The following is a 15,023-nucleotide window of genomic DNA, read 5'->3' on the forward strand; positions in this document are numbered from 1 at the left end:
AGAGAGAGAGAGAGAGAGAGATGTCAGCTCACAGGTCATTATGATTACACCATAGGCAGAGATTTAGGGAAGATGGAATAGACACAAGTGGGGAAAACTCACCAGCAGATGGGCTGTGTGTTTTTTTGGGTTCTGGACAAAATAAGGTATTTTTTATTATTTTGTCTTTTCTTTCTCAACCTGTCCTAAGATTGTTTAAATGGCCCATGGAGCTATATTGGGGCTTGGGCAAATAGAAAAATATGTGTCCATATATATACTTATCAAAATATCCTCCCATATTTTTAACCAAGTGGAAAAAAGCTAATAAAAAATCTACAGTGTAAAAACATGACTTAAAGAACTTTAATTAAGAACACATATACGTGAAGCCCCATGCAGCCCAATCTGTTGGCAGGCCAACATCAACCTCATAAACCCACCCAACAGGGCTGGTATGGGCTAACTGGAAATAACTGGTCTCATTACAAAATAATGCAGGGTTGAATAAACAACAATAACAACTGCCTGTCTTTATTTAGAATTTTGATAGTGTATTCATCTTTTCTGCTTTAACTTTGATTTTAAGAAAATATTACATTACATTATTATTTATCTCAGTTACTGAATTTTTTGGTTTCCCCTTGAACTTTGTGCTCAGGGCAAGTGCTACACTTGCTTCACCCTAAACCAAGCCCTTCCTTCAAGTAATGATTCTCCAAGTCCTGATGATCCCCATCCACATGTGGCTAGTGCATTTTGATTTTATTGGCTAGACATTTCAAACCAGTTTTTTATTAATTCAGATTATTTATTATATATTTATTATATGCTATTATTTATTAATTCAGTCATCAAACTAGTCCCTTTTCTGATGTTTAATTGGTAGTTTAAAGGCTCATTTTGCTTAATATATATATTCTAGAAAACTGCTAAAAAATTAACTAGACCTGAGTACTTGAATATAAGGTCTTGGTTTGCATTTTTTAAAAGAAAGAAAAGTCCTTCAGAAGATGAGTGGATTGGGGCGCCTGGGTGGCTCAGTTGGTTAAGCGACTGCCTTCGGCTCAGGTCATGATCCTGGAGTCCCTGGATCGAGTCCCGCATCAGGCTCCCTGCTCGGCAGGGAATCTGCTTCTCCCTCTGACCCTCCCCTCTCTCATGTGCTCTCTCTCTCTCCTCTCATCTTCTCTGTCTCAAATAAATAAATAAAATCTTAAAAAAAAAAAAAGAAGATGAGTAGATTATCCCCACAGAAGCTGTATTTGTTACCTGACAGATCGATGGCATAGCTGTAGCCGAGTTGGTCTGCAGTTAAAAAGAATTCCTCATTCGTCACCGGAGGGAAGAAAGGAACCATGTTATACATCCGATTGTGACCAATGGGTGCCAGCTCCTGAGGCCAGGCATCCACAGAAGGATTGGATCTTTTCATCCATTCATCGAAAATGGCGTCGGTAAAGGAATGAAGTACCTGCAAGACAATTGAACATGGCATTTGACATTGATCTGTCTGTCCCAATCAGGCCAATCTGACTGGAGCTTTCTCTAAAGTGGAATGGGGTTCTTCTGGACATGAGGAACTTCTCTGTACCCAACCGTATCTTAGTGACATACCCACTGATATTTTTAGTTATGTTTTCAAGGCTGCCTGGCATCTCTCCAAACAGGATCATCAACCCCTTGTCGAGTGAACAAATGAAAGTTCATTAACAGATTTAACACTGGTTTGGGAACATCGGATGTCTTTGCTAAGTGAATGTTAATTATTAAGTTGGAGAGAAGGGCAAGTATAAGATAGATATCTTTGGTTTTAGTTTTAACAGAAGAGGAAGAAGAGGCTGTGCTTAACAATATTGAAACAAATGGACAGGAAAGGAAGGAAGGAAGGAAAGGAGAGGGGAGAGGAGGGAGGGAGGAGGGAGGGAAGGAGGTGGGGAGGGAGGGGGGGAGGGAGGAAAGAAGGAAGGAAGAAAATCTCCAAAATGGGTTTTCAAATTTTTCTCAGCAGGACAACCCTTCTATGTACTCATTTCATAACACTCTCATTTGAATTTTCAGTGTTATGCCAGCAAAAGAAAGTCTAAAAAATGTTGTGATGTGCACAGTGCTCATTTTTATTTTCTCAAGGAAGTTATTACAGTCCTTCTCAATTACAGCAATTATTATATGTTTTAAAATATTAACAGCAAAATTTCCACATTCATAGCCCCAATTTTGCAACACGACATAAATGTGAGAGTTCAGCCCAACTTTTATGCTGGGTTCCTCTTTTATTTCTAGACTGTAAGTTCAAGGACTTAGGGACACTGTTCCCTTCTCTTCCCCTGGGTCCCAAGTGCTGTCATCCCAGAGCCTGTCATATGGGGGTTGGGGAGTACTTATTCCAATAAATGATTATCAAACGAATTCATTATGAATTCATTCACCCTTATTCCTTGTACTCCAATTAGAGCACTGGCCAAATTATACTATAACTTGTTACTTATTTATCTATTTTCCTTAACAACACCCCTAACTCCTAAAGGTCAGAGATTGGGTCTTTTTACCTTTGAAGCATCAGCTTAGCATGCAACCTGGACAGAGTTGATGTTTAAATAAGAATTTGTTGTCTGAAGACTGTGCCATGCAAAGTAGTTTTGTCTTTTGTACAATTCAACTAAAGAGGCCCCTTTCTATCTGGTGCTATTTCCTCAACTTGCAATCGCATTTCTTCTGTTTTCTGTCATCAGTCTATCTAAGACCAATGCAATGATCCCTGCCCTGAAGCATGTTGCCCTGATCAGGCAACAGCAAGAACTTTCTACCTATATTGTTTCACATGGCTACATATAAGATAGTCAAAAGAATCAAGTGATTTACTCAAGGAGTTTTTTCCCGAATGGATTTTTACAGTTCATGGCAGAGACAATCATCTTAAAAACAAAAACATCAAATTTTAAGACCTGGGCTTTTACAGAGATAAAAGATTTTTTTCTTAATTCTAAAATCTTAGACTTGAGTAACAAAATTGAAGCTCCAAAGAAATAAAGGTATAACGTTTATTGCATAAGCAACAACTTTGGAAGACATGTGAAAATGCAAGTGATCAACGTTTCCTACAAGGAGAGCTTAGAGAAAGTCATCAGCCCTGGAAAAAGAGTTAAGTGTTAGTTGTGGGTATAGGTTGCCAAAAACGTACCTCATGTCCTGAATCCCGGGAACTCCAGATAAGGTTAGAAGGTTCCCATACAGGGAAGTTGTGCTTCATCCTCCAGCTGTAGCCTGGGGAGCCTGCCAGTTTCAAATAGAACTTTTGCCACAAACATGGAGCCCAAGCAATAGAGGCTGAATGCCTAAGGATAACATGCACTATTTATTGGTTGCTTACCAAATATCCACTCTCTTCTTCCTCTGTAACTTCCTTTTTTTTTTTTTTTTTTTGAGTGAGGCAATGTATCAAACTATCCCTGAGATTGAACTAGGAGTCACTGGATGGGACTTCTAAGAAAGTTCTTTAAAGGTGGAGGTCTCAGCTTAAAAGTGACCCTTTTCCCCTTTCCATTTATCCTTGCTGTTTCCTGGAACATGGATGTGATGGTTGGAGTTGCAGCAGCGATCTTAATTGCTAATTAACAAAGTTAGGAAAAGAAGCCACTCACCAAGGGTGGTAGAGCAAAAACACAGAAGGGTCTGTGATGAGTCTGGAGATACAATACCAGCCCCGGACTACCTGCCACTGGGGATCTTTTACATTAAGAGAAAAATGCACCTCTTTTTTGTTTGGGCTTCTATAACGGGTTTTCTGTTCTAAGCAGCTGAACCAAATCCTAAGTGATACACATAAAAAGTATCTAGGGGTGTACCAGAGTGTATTTTCCAAAGAAGGTCACACAGTATCTCCCGAGCTTTTAGATACTGTCTGAGTTCAAGTCAGAGATCAAATTCTGATTAGAAAAAGAGACAAGGGACTCTCAGGACACAGGAAGGTCCAGATTCAGTGCTGCAAGAAGCAAATAACTTTTGGAAAACACCAGAATTCACCCAGGACAAAGTGTAAATAATTAAGGAGGGGACAAGACTCTGCAGCAATTCATAATTTGGAGAGATAAAAGAACAGGGAAAAATAATAAGGAGAGATTATAGGTCTCAGAAGGGCTATAAAACACTGTACAATAAATGCTGGGGTAGGAACTATATACAGAGCACCCAATTTATAGAATGTAGTAAAAGAGGTTAGTGTGTGCCAAGAAGATGCAAAGAACACAATAAACAAAATGCTGCAAGCAATAACATATCCACAGCCATAAAGAGAAGTGGTGCAGTCTGTAGAATAGGTATTTTTGTTAGAGTTGTGAACATTGCTCCTAAACAAGATACCTTGAATTGCTCTTGAGAAACTAATAGTATCTTTGTTTCACATGAGTCAAAAATGAGCTCAGTTAATGTCTCTGTAAAGGCTACATGTAATTGGAGGGTAATAAATAAAAGCAAAAGTAAAGTAACAGTATACTGTGGTTGCCTTATATCTGCTACAGAGATACATAGTTATATTTGGGTATTAAATATTGAGTGCTTCAGAAATGAGGTTACAAATTTGGCTCACAAACCCATTCTATCTTGCTCCAACACATAAGGATAGGTACAGGAAGAAAAAAACTTTCACCTTGGAGGCAGTGTTGAAGAAAGTGTGATTCTATGGGCTTTCAAGGTAAAAAATTTTTAAATGCAACCCTTGCAGAAAAAAAAGCAATCAATCAATGGCTATTGTGCTGGAAGGCATAAAGAAACTTGAATAAAATATAGGGAAAGCGTGCATATCTTTTTCAGGATCACTGGAGGATAGTTAGTATCAAACTTAACCTTAACTTAGATGTCTGCACAATCAGATTCCTGCCATAATGACCACGGACACCAGTACATCACCCAGCACACTGTGGTGTTCACCACTTGAGTTCATGTGTTCCTATCTAGAAGACATCATTCATGGTCAGAGTGAATTTTATTGTGATAATGTTCTGCTCCTCTGAGAACTCATATATGATCACTCGGAAATCACACAATAGACACCCAGTTTCATATGGGAGGTTCCACTTAAAACTTAAGGTAGGGACGCCTGGGTGGCTCAGTCGGTTAAGCTTCTGCCTTCAGCTCAGGTCATGATCCCAGGGGCCTGGGATCGAGACCCACATTGGGCTCCCTGCTGGGCAGGGAGCCTGCTTCTCCCTCTCCCTCTACCCCTCCCCTCCCCACTCATGCTCTCTCTCTGTCTCTCAAATAAAGAAATAAAATCTTTAAAAAAAAAAAAAGAAAAGAAAAGAAAAAGTACCCTTTCTACATATATTTGTATAATAACATTGTATATAAAATATAAATAAGTGTACCTAAAATATATGCAATATACATTGTATGTAAGATATATTAGCATGTATATAAAAAGAAATAAAGTTATGTATGGTGGCACATGGTACCTAGACTAATTGTGATGACTGGTTTCGCGATATATACAAATATTGAATCAATATGCTGTACATCTGAAACTAACTTAATTTTATATGTCGGTTATATCTCAATTTAAAAAAGAAGTATCAGTTGAGCCCTTGAGGAAGAAAGCTTATACTTTAAGGATTAAACTTTGAACACATGCAAAAAGACGACTATAAGAGGTTCTGCTATTAGTTCGACAGCTTTAAAAGAAGTCACTGGTTCAGCATATGTCATAAGCAGGTGGGAGAGAGAAAACCAGGGGGATGTCAGAAGAGATTCTAGATAAGAACTGAGATACTCCCAGGCCATTCATGTCTAAGGAATCACCAAAGCTCTAGGAGAAAGGAACCCAAATCAATGCTATAACCACTTTAGATTTGTATATAAATGTGGTTTGCCATTATACTACTTAATTTCATCAATGACAAAGAGTATGCAGTTCATCTCTTAGCATAGGTTTAGTTCTTCTCAATAGAACATGGGTTTATCCTTACAAAGTTTAGAGTTGAAAAGAATTTCTTCAGGTGCCATTTAGCCCCTGTCAAGTTAAAAAACCAAGCTATCCCCTAGACCAAGAGTATAGAAATCCTGCCACCCTGGGATGCTCTGCCCAAGCAGATGGCCAGCCACCATCTCCAATACCTCAGCTCTTATAAAATTCACCAAGGTGTCACATTCCTTAGGAATTATTAACTTTATCTCAGTTGTTTAAAAATACATACATTAAATAAATAAATGTAGGATTATTCAACCTTCTGGAGGGCAATTTGGCAGTATCTACTGACATTTCAAATGCATTTATTTAATCTTTGACATGGTAATTCTATTCTCTTGACTTACTCTAGGTGTTCATGCACTGAAACATTGTTTGCCAAGCAAGAGATTAGAAACTACCTACATGCCCACTGACAGAAAACTGGCTAAAATTTTCAGGATAAAGCTGCACTATAGAATACTATACAGCCCTAAAAAAGGAACGGAATGGCCTTTATGAACTGATATGGAATGATTTAGAAAAAGTAAAAAATAAAAATAATGAAGTCACAGACATGTCTATAGTATGCTGCCATTCAGATAACATATTTGTTTGTATATTTATAAAATGAATCTGGAAGAATAGGGGGAAATGGTAATAACTAGATGGTATTGATACAGAGTCTTCATTTTATGTCTTTTATATTTGAACCCCTTATGTGCATTATCTATTTTAAATTTTTGAAAAGGAAGTATTTAGGAAACGATGTAACAACCTAAACAGTGTGCATAAGTACAACTGTACAAACATAGAATATGCGAGGAAATAAGCAGAAAATTGAGATGGAATTACAGACAATTAAAAATCTTTTTGCCGGGGCACCTGGGTGGCTCAGTCAGTTAAGCATCTGCTTTCAGCTCAAGTCATGATCCCAGGGTCCCAGGATTGAGCCCCGCATCAGGCTCCCCGCTCAGTAGGGTGTCTGCTTCTCCCCTTGGCCCTCCCCCTTCTCATGCTCTCTCTCTCTCTCTCACTCACTCTCCCTCAAATAAATAAATAAAATCTTTAAAAAAAAACCTTTTGGCCAATATTTCTGTAACTCTAAATCATTAAAAATTGTTAAACTATTAAAAAATAAAAAATTAATGTAAAACAATGTTAATTTAAATACTCAAGGTATTAGCCTAATTATACTTTTCCTTTTTTTCTTAAGATTTATTTATTTGGTGGGAGGGGGGAAGGATTGGAGAGAGAGAGAAAATCTCCAGCAGATTCCCCACTGAGCGAGGAGCCTGATGCAAGGCTCAATCTCACAACTCTGAGATCATAACCTGATCTGAAATCAAGAGTCAGATGCTTAACCAACTGATATGCTTTTTCTTTTGTAAGAAAGATAAATAAAATGGATCCATTTTTAAGTGCCTCACTCTTGGGGAGAGAGAAGCAATGTCCTATACTCGTCTTTTTAAAATTTTAACTAAACTCATACCAATTCACCAGTATTTCATACTTGTTATTATGACCTATTAATTTTACTAATTTTATTACAGCCTAGAACAGTAGAGTCAGAAGGGTATTAACTTCATGTAGTCCATTAGATTCTTGTTTTTAGAAACTCATTTTCTCTTTTCTTGCTTCCCCCCCAAAAATTAATGGAGTTATCTTACCCAACTATTAGTCATTGTTAAGAAATACAAATGATGATAAGACTGTGTATACGTCTTATTCCATGTAGGAGTCCAATGTATAAGATGACAAACAAACACATGAGCTATGCCGTATTAGCCATGCACCCTATGAATCCCCCAGTCACTTAAGAATTGAAAGAATTAGAACTTGCCAAATGTACCTTTCTAAAAGAATAACATTCAAATACAGTCCTAAGAATAGTTACTTTGAAGGGCGCCTGGGTGGCTCAGTTGGTTAAGCGACTGCCTTCAGCTCGGGTCGTGATCCGGGAGTCCCAGGATCGAGTCCCACATCGGGCTCCCCGCTCAGTGGGGAGTCTGCTTCTCCCTCTGACCCTCTCCCCTCTCCTGCTCTCTCTCACTCTCTCTCTCTCAAATAAATAAATAAAATCTTTAAAAAAAAAAAAAAGAATAGTTGCTTTGAAGCTGGAAGGAAAATATTTAGTCTGTAACATTGTTTCTTTCTTGGCCGTTAACTCAACTATTTAATGTTAGGGTCTTTTGGTTTTCCTTTTTCTCCCCCTAGATTATACCTAAATTCAATACTGAAGACGGCACTACTTAGCATTTCTGTGACCTAATCATATTTTCCAGATAAATGCGTGCATATCCTTCAATTACCTTATGAATTATTAGAACTTCAGAGATTGGTTTCAGAGTTTTTCCTATATTTTAACATTATATCTTTTACTCGTTATAGTGATCAGATACAACTTTGCCCCTCTCTTGCTTGAAGAGATTTCAGGAAAATAATTTTAATAAATATTGCATGCAATATATTTGCATAAACTGCCTCGTGAATTTGAAATTCCAGAAGCTATCACTCTTTGAACCGAAATGCTTTAACCTGGATCTCAATATGTGCAAAAATTATTTAAGCCTAAAGTGGTTTCAACATGAAACTTGATGTGAATAGCCTAAAGTAATTGTGAGTTCTGGAACTAGTGCCAAAACGCTTCATGGCTGCAAAAAAAAAAAAAAAAAGTCTGTGGCTTTTCGTCTGTTTATATGCACATGACAACTTATACCAAAGAAGAACAAAATTTTAAATATTAAAGGTATTAAAAGTAATGAAGGCAAGGATGATTAAATATCTAGTGTTTTGAACTACACATAAGTCACAGAATTCCTCATCCATAAAGTCATAATGTGGCTCCCTAGAGCAGGAAGAGAAACATGACTGATAGAGGAAACATACTACAGAGAACGGACATTAATTCCTTAGAGCAGGAGTTGGCAAACTAAAGCCTGTGGACCAAACAGAGCTCACCACCTGTTTTTTATTTCTGTCTCTTAGAGAGAGAGAGCGTGAGAAAACATGGGGTAGGGGGGCAGAGGGAGAGGGAGAGAATCCCAAGCAGGCTCCACACTCAGCTCGGAGCCCAATGCAGGGCTCAGTCTCACGGCCCTGAGGTCATGACCTGAGCCAAAAATCAAGAGTCGGACACTTAACCAACTGAGCCACCCAGGCGCCCCTCACCACCTGTTTTTTAATCTTTTTTTTTTTTACCACCTGTTTTTTAAATAAAGTTTTATTAGAACACCACACTCACTCACTCACGTATTGTCTATGGCTGCTTTCACGCTACAGAGGCAGTGTTGAGTAGTTGCAACAGAGATATTGGGCCTGTAAAGCCTAAAACACTCACTATCTGCCAAGCCCTACACACAAATTGGGCATCCTCCAAAGAAGGAGATAAGATGTAATAATCCTTGAAACCTCGGGTGTTGAAAAGCAAGTTACTAGCAGCACCCTTCTTTCCTTTAGTAGGAGAGAAAGGTTGTGTGGAGGCATATAATCCTGAATTTGCCAGAATATTCTGCTGTTCTGCTCATAATATTTTGGCATACTGGATAAGGAGTACTGTGACATTCTTTCTCATGAATATGGACTGTGTGTATAAACTATATAGTTGAAAATGTATGTTTTACAAAAATTTATTTAGAGAAATATAGTATAGATAACTAGATGTAAAGATACAGAGCAGAGAAGAGAGAACAAGTACTGTGTGGCATAAGCTGATGGCTGAGATAATGGCCAGAAAAATGATGTGAAATAGCCAGTTAGAACCAATAAACAAGGCAAGCATCCTACAGAAGAGCTAAGACAGCTGTGGAGATATCGCACGTAAGCCCCCACCTTGCTAAAGGCTGGGATCAAGAGTCCACATTTCTCACAACTCCTTCATGTTTTGTTATACAAATATGAGGGAAGAAACACTTTTTAGAAAAAAAGGAATAGCTCATCAAATGCTCCATCTCTGGATTTCCCACAGCTCACCCTGGCCAGGCACTCATCTATCCGGGAATCCAGAAACCTACCCAGACCTTCACACCACCAGGCAAGCTCAGAGCATTGTGAGCTACACATTTACCCTCCCTCTTCATATCTCCTTTTTTGGTACCCTGGGTGGAGATAAAAATAATAAGTCACCTTTGAAATACCTCAGTATTTCTTTCAGTAAAATTGCCTTAGGGCACAACTGTCTGCCATGGAGAACAAGATAAGAAACCTTAATTAAGGTTTGGAAATTGAAAGCCAACATATAGTTCTCTAATTCTTCCCAGCGACTACCATAAAACACATTGTTGTCTTATGGTAAATTTTGTTTTGTACTTGGCAGTTTCTAAAGCAGCTTTGTATTATTCTAATCTATTCAGTGTTGCATTAATGAGCACACCACTCTCTTCCAACACCAGATCAAGCCCTGTGACCTGCACTTTGCAGAGCGGGAAACAGAGGCTTCACACAGTTCAAGGAGACTCCCAAGATTGCACAATTCAGGACGAAATAAAAAAGTTATTTGACTTGTAATCCAGTGTTCTTTTGACTATGCCATGTGGCCGCCCAGGAGTCCAGAAAAACAAACTGCTAGAAACTGATGGCATGGACTGATTTATGACCCCCTCAAATTCATGTGTTGAAACCCTAACCCCCAATGTGACTATATTCAGAGATGGGACCTAAAGGAGGTAATTAGGGTTAAATAAGGTCATCTGTGTGGAGCCCCGAGATGATAGGACTAGTGCTCTTATAAGAAGAAACCCCAGAGATCTCTGCCTCTCTCCACTATGTAAGGACACACCACCAAGAAGGCAGGGGTCTGTAAGCCAGGAAGAGAGCTTTCCCCAGGAACCACATCACTCAGCACCTTGATCTTGGACTTTCAGCCTCCAGAACTGTGAGATATGAATTTCTGTTGTTTAACAGTCTATTTTATTTTTGTTATGGCAACCTGAGCAGACTAAGATACACTACTAAAATTAACATTAAAGTGAGGAAAATTCTGGAAAAAGAAAAAACCCATAAAGTGTTTGCTTACTACAATGCAATCTATACTAGATAATATTTAAATTAATTTGAATTCAAAATACTGGCAAAATAAAAAAAGACCAGTGGTGAAATTTCTTCTTCTAATTGCTTTGAAACCATCCATTCAAGACACACAACCCTGAAGACAATGTTAAAATAGTGGATAGTGAGTTAAGTATCCTTAAAGCCAGAGAGGGCCTGGCTCTATCAAGGAGGCCTTGGTGGGGACACCTGGGTGGCTCAGCTGGTGAAGCAACTGTCTTCGGCTCAGGTCATGATCCTGGAGTCCCAGGATCCAGTCCCGCTGGGCTCCCTGCTCAGCAGGGAGTCTACTTCTCCCTCTGACCTCTCCCCTCTCATGCTCTCTGTCTCATTCTCTCTCAAATAAATAAATAAAAATCTTTTTAAAAATATTAAATTAAAAAAAAGAGGCCTTGGTGTTCTGCGGGGGATAAACAATCATGGAACATCAACATCAAACAAGGTCACTCTGTGACCGTGATGGGTCAGGACAAAAACAAGACAACTCCATGACTGTGTCTGAATGTAGACAAAATATGAACATTGCCCAAACCGTACAATACCTAACAAGAACATTAGCCCTTTCCCGGCTATTACAAGCGACTCCCACTGCTCTACCATTTACTAAGAATTATTGGGGTACTCAATCATAGAATTGCCCCGCTTCCTGACAGCATCCAATCCAGAGCAAAGCCCTGCCTCCTTACACCCTCCCCATCTCAGCTAGCTCAAGCCCAAATCCTGTTCATTCTTTTCTAGCCCCTGAGCCACTCCATGGTTTCCCAGTCTGTCCCAACAACAAGGAATACACCAGCCTTGGTCTTATGGAACCATGGAACCACGTGCTCCACGACAGCGGCTCCTCGCAGTCTTCGGCTGGAGGGCGCTGACCAAGGACAGCTGGGATAACATGGCCCCGACCTACACCTCCCCTGTTTTGTTAGTCTCAGAGAGCCCCTTGGTGAACAGATTTTTAAAACTAACAGAGCTTGGGATTCTAACATTATAATCCCACTGTCGAGTTTCTTTGTTTTTCCTTTTGTTTTAAAGTGAGACCGAAATCGGACTCAAACATGTATCAAGGGAGTTAGTTCATCACACTTGAATTTTAAAGAACCGTAAGGTTCCTCCGTAGCCAACAACAGCTCTCTCTGTACTGGCTGTATTTCCTCTCAGAGATATGAAGCCAGTTAATAAAGTAAGGAACATCAAATGTGGTTTTTGTATTAATTGAAGACATTTGTCATTTTTTCTGTTCAGCACTCCATCCCCACCCTCCGTCCCCCTTCTGGCTAACACAAACTTTCTTTCCTGCAGGGAGCTCCCTAAAGCTGTGTGTGTTGGGGTCACACACATGCGTGGACAGTAGGGGTGAACATGTGACCTTGCTCTGGCCAATCAGAGTACCTCCTTCCCCTTGCCATACTGATTGGTTCACGGAGGGCAGGTAATCCAGGCCTGGCCAATCCTGGGACTGTTCTCCAATACTATGGTAACGTGGCTGCTTCTGGCCCCTGCCCCACGTGCTAAGCTGGTAGCGTGCTCATTTGTGGCTGCCGATGGCTAGCTCAGTTACCGCATGCAAAGAGGTTGTTTATGAAGACGGAGATAGAGCTGACATCGTTTGAGCCGCTAGATTCAGCACCCTTCTGTTTCCCAGTTATTTAAGTCAATAAATTAATTCTTTTATCCTTAATTAGTTTGGGTAGAATCTACTCATTTGCAAACAAACAAACAAAAAAAATGACTGAATATAACTGCAAGTATGCAAACTGACCCAAACCATTTTTTCTGTTCAGCACTACCAGGTTCTCTTACACATTGGTAGCCTCCTGCGTTTGCGGGTGGACATTGGCCATGGTCCTCACCCTCTCAAGTAAACTCGTTACTAGGTGGTATATAACCATGAGAGCAAGTAAAGACCGGATTCTGGTAAACCTACATTGATTGATTAGCAAGTAGACACAGAAGGAGCAAAAGAACCCCTTCCTGTACACCCAGGGAGGTCTGCGCCATCTTGTGACGAGTGTCTTACATGGAAGATTCAGTCCAAAGTGGACACAATGATATTAGGACAGCAAGAACAGCTCATTTTTAGGCAGAACGCTTTGTGAGTGAGGGGGCCAGGATGAAACACCAACAGAGCTGTGGACTTGGTGTGCTCTTCCAAAGGTGCCGGGTGGCTGGGCTTCATCTTCAACATCACTCATTTTATGATTGAAAAAGTATTGTCATTATACTAATTTATTATATAAATTGTGCTATAATTTATAATATCACTATGCTAACTTATGAATCCAACTCTGGACTATAAACTCCTGTCTGGTGTCATTCCAAAGCTAACCATCTCCAAAGCGTGGGTTTCTGAAAAAGGGACTTTAAATGCTATCCTACCACCTCTGGGGCGTAGAATAAAACGAATTTAACATTTGAATACATCCCATTGTGCACAAAGAGAATATAACACACACCAAACCTTAATCTTACTGAAAAGCAAATAAATCCAACATCTTACGTAGAAAATTTTTCATCTAGTTTGAGCCTTTGAACATACCACAAAGACAGGATCGTTGGCAGCAGAATGTGGCAAAGCACTTGTCCCATTCAAGAAGGAATGAACCAAGTTATGTAGGCTCATCACTTGAGAGTCCAGGTTGCTGTTCGCTTTATCAAACCCTTCCAGGGCATTCCTGAGAGAAAATCAGTATGTCAGTGACAACAGTTACAATTGATAAAGGTCTCCTTTTTTTGTTTCCAGCCTAAATAACAGTCTTCTGACTTGAGATGGGGAAGCTCTGTCATAGCTAATTAACTACAAATTAGTCCCAACTTTTAATGATGATCTTCCATCAGGGGAGGGAACTCTTAATCAATGCTTACTTTCTGCACCTGCTCAGTTGGATTATACCTCTTTTATATACTGTATGACAATTCTATACCTTCATATCTGTCCCCCCGGCCAGACTATGAAGTCCTAGAGGACACAGACTGTTTTCTCCAGATTTTTATTGCCAGAGCTCAGTACCATGCCCAGCACATGGTCTGTAATCAGAAATATTTTTTGAATTAGCATATAATCTCATATCCCATTTCTCAACTAAATAGACCTCCAGCTTGACTGTAACATATTCAGCATTCTAAATGCATCCCCAAATTCCACTTATCCTTGTCTTTTTCTCCTCCCCATTTTTAGGAAATTCAGATTGTCCTTATCCTAACTCAGTGATCCTCAAATTTAAGTATACATGGGAATCACTGGAGAGAAAGACATATTTCATGCCCCACTTCAGAGTTTCTGATTCAGGAAGTGTGGGCCGGTTCTTCACAATTTGTGTTTCCAACCAGCTCCCAAGTGATCCCAGTTACGGTAGTCTGGGCCCCACACTTCGATAACCATTCCCTGAACTCAAATCTATAAAGCTTGCACTCCATTTCAATAGCATTTTTACTACCGTGAAAAACAAACGTATGCTCCTTTTCAAACAATCTTAAATGTCAGCCTTTATAGGACCATTGCCACTACCCAGAGCTGTGTCCAACTCCCACACAGACCCTGAGCTCTGCTGCACTTGGCACAGCCTCTGCATTTTTCAGTTTACCCCACCTCTGCCCCAAATAACCCATCACCTGTATAATTTACACACAGGAGAGAGAGAATCTGGTTTGGGGGAAGACCATGAATCTATCCACTGTGTCTTTTTGGAGCCCCATTCATCTTTGCTTAAAATCTTATTTATATCCATACTTATTTCCCACAACTCTTAAAGTCTTTTTAGAGGGAGAGAATTATTAGTTGGCCTTTAAATTTCAAGTATTGTGGTGTCATTGCTGTGCTGTGACTTGAGTTGCATTTGGTCTGTAATACTCCTCTGAGATCTCAGACTTCAATATTAAGGTCTGATACATTTAAAAGAAAATAAACAGAAAGTGCATGATACATTTAAGAGAAAAGAAAAAGAAAGAGCATGAGCAAATATTTTTTTAATTTTATTTTATTATGTTATGTTAATCACCATACATTACATCATTAGTTTTTGATGTAATGTTCCATGATTCATTGTTTGCGTATAACACCCAGTGC

General features: G+C 39.4%; 1 protein-coding gene across 2 annotated transcripts in view; it reads right to left on the bottom strand.

Annotated features, from left to right (window-relative positions):
* Positions 1-15,023, bottom strand: part of DCT (dopachrome tautomerase) — a 35,486-nt gene that overhangs the window by 6,151 nt on the left and 14,312 nt on the right. Inside the window, exons 6-7 of one of the 2 annotated variants that reach the window (XM_081815098.1) lie at positions 13,497-13,632; positions 1,257-1,453 (exon numbers count right to left, since the gene is read on the bottom strand). In XM_081815098.1, coding sequence (XP_081671224.1) covers positions 1,257-1,453; positions 13,497-13,632 — 333 coding nt within the window. Of the gene's footprint in view, positions 1-1,251; positions 1,454-13,496; positions 13,633-15,023 lie in introns of both variants that reach the window. The other variant, XM_081815099.1, reaches the window with a different exon arrangement.

Source organism: Leptonychotes weddellii, chromosome 3 (assembly GCF_054177405.1).
Source record: "Leptonychotes weddellii isolate Sample4059 chromosome 3, ASM5417740v2, whole genome shotgun sequence".
Classification (NCBI taxonomy): domain Eukaryota; kingdom Metazoa; phylum Chordata; class Mammalia; order Carnivora; family Phocidae; genus Leptonychotes; species Leptonychotes weddellii.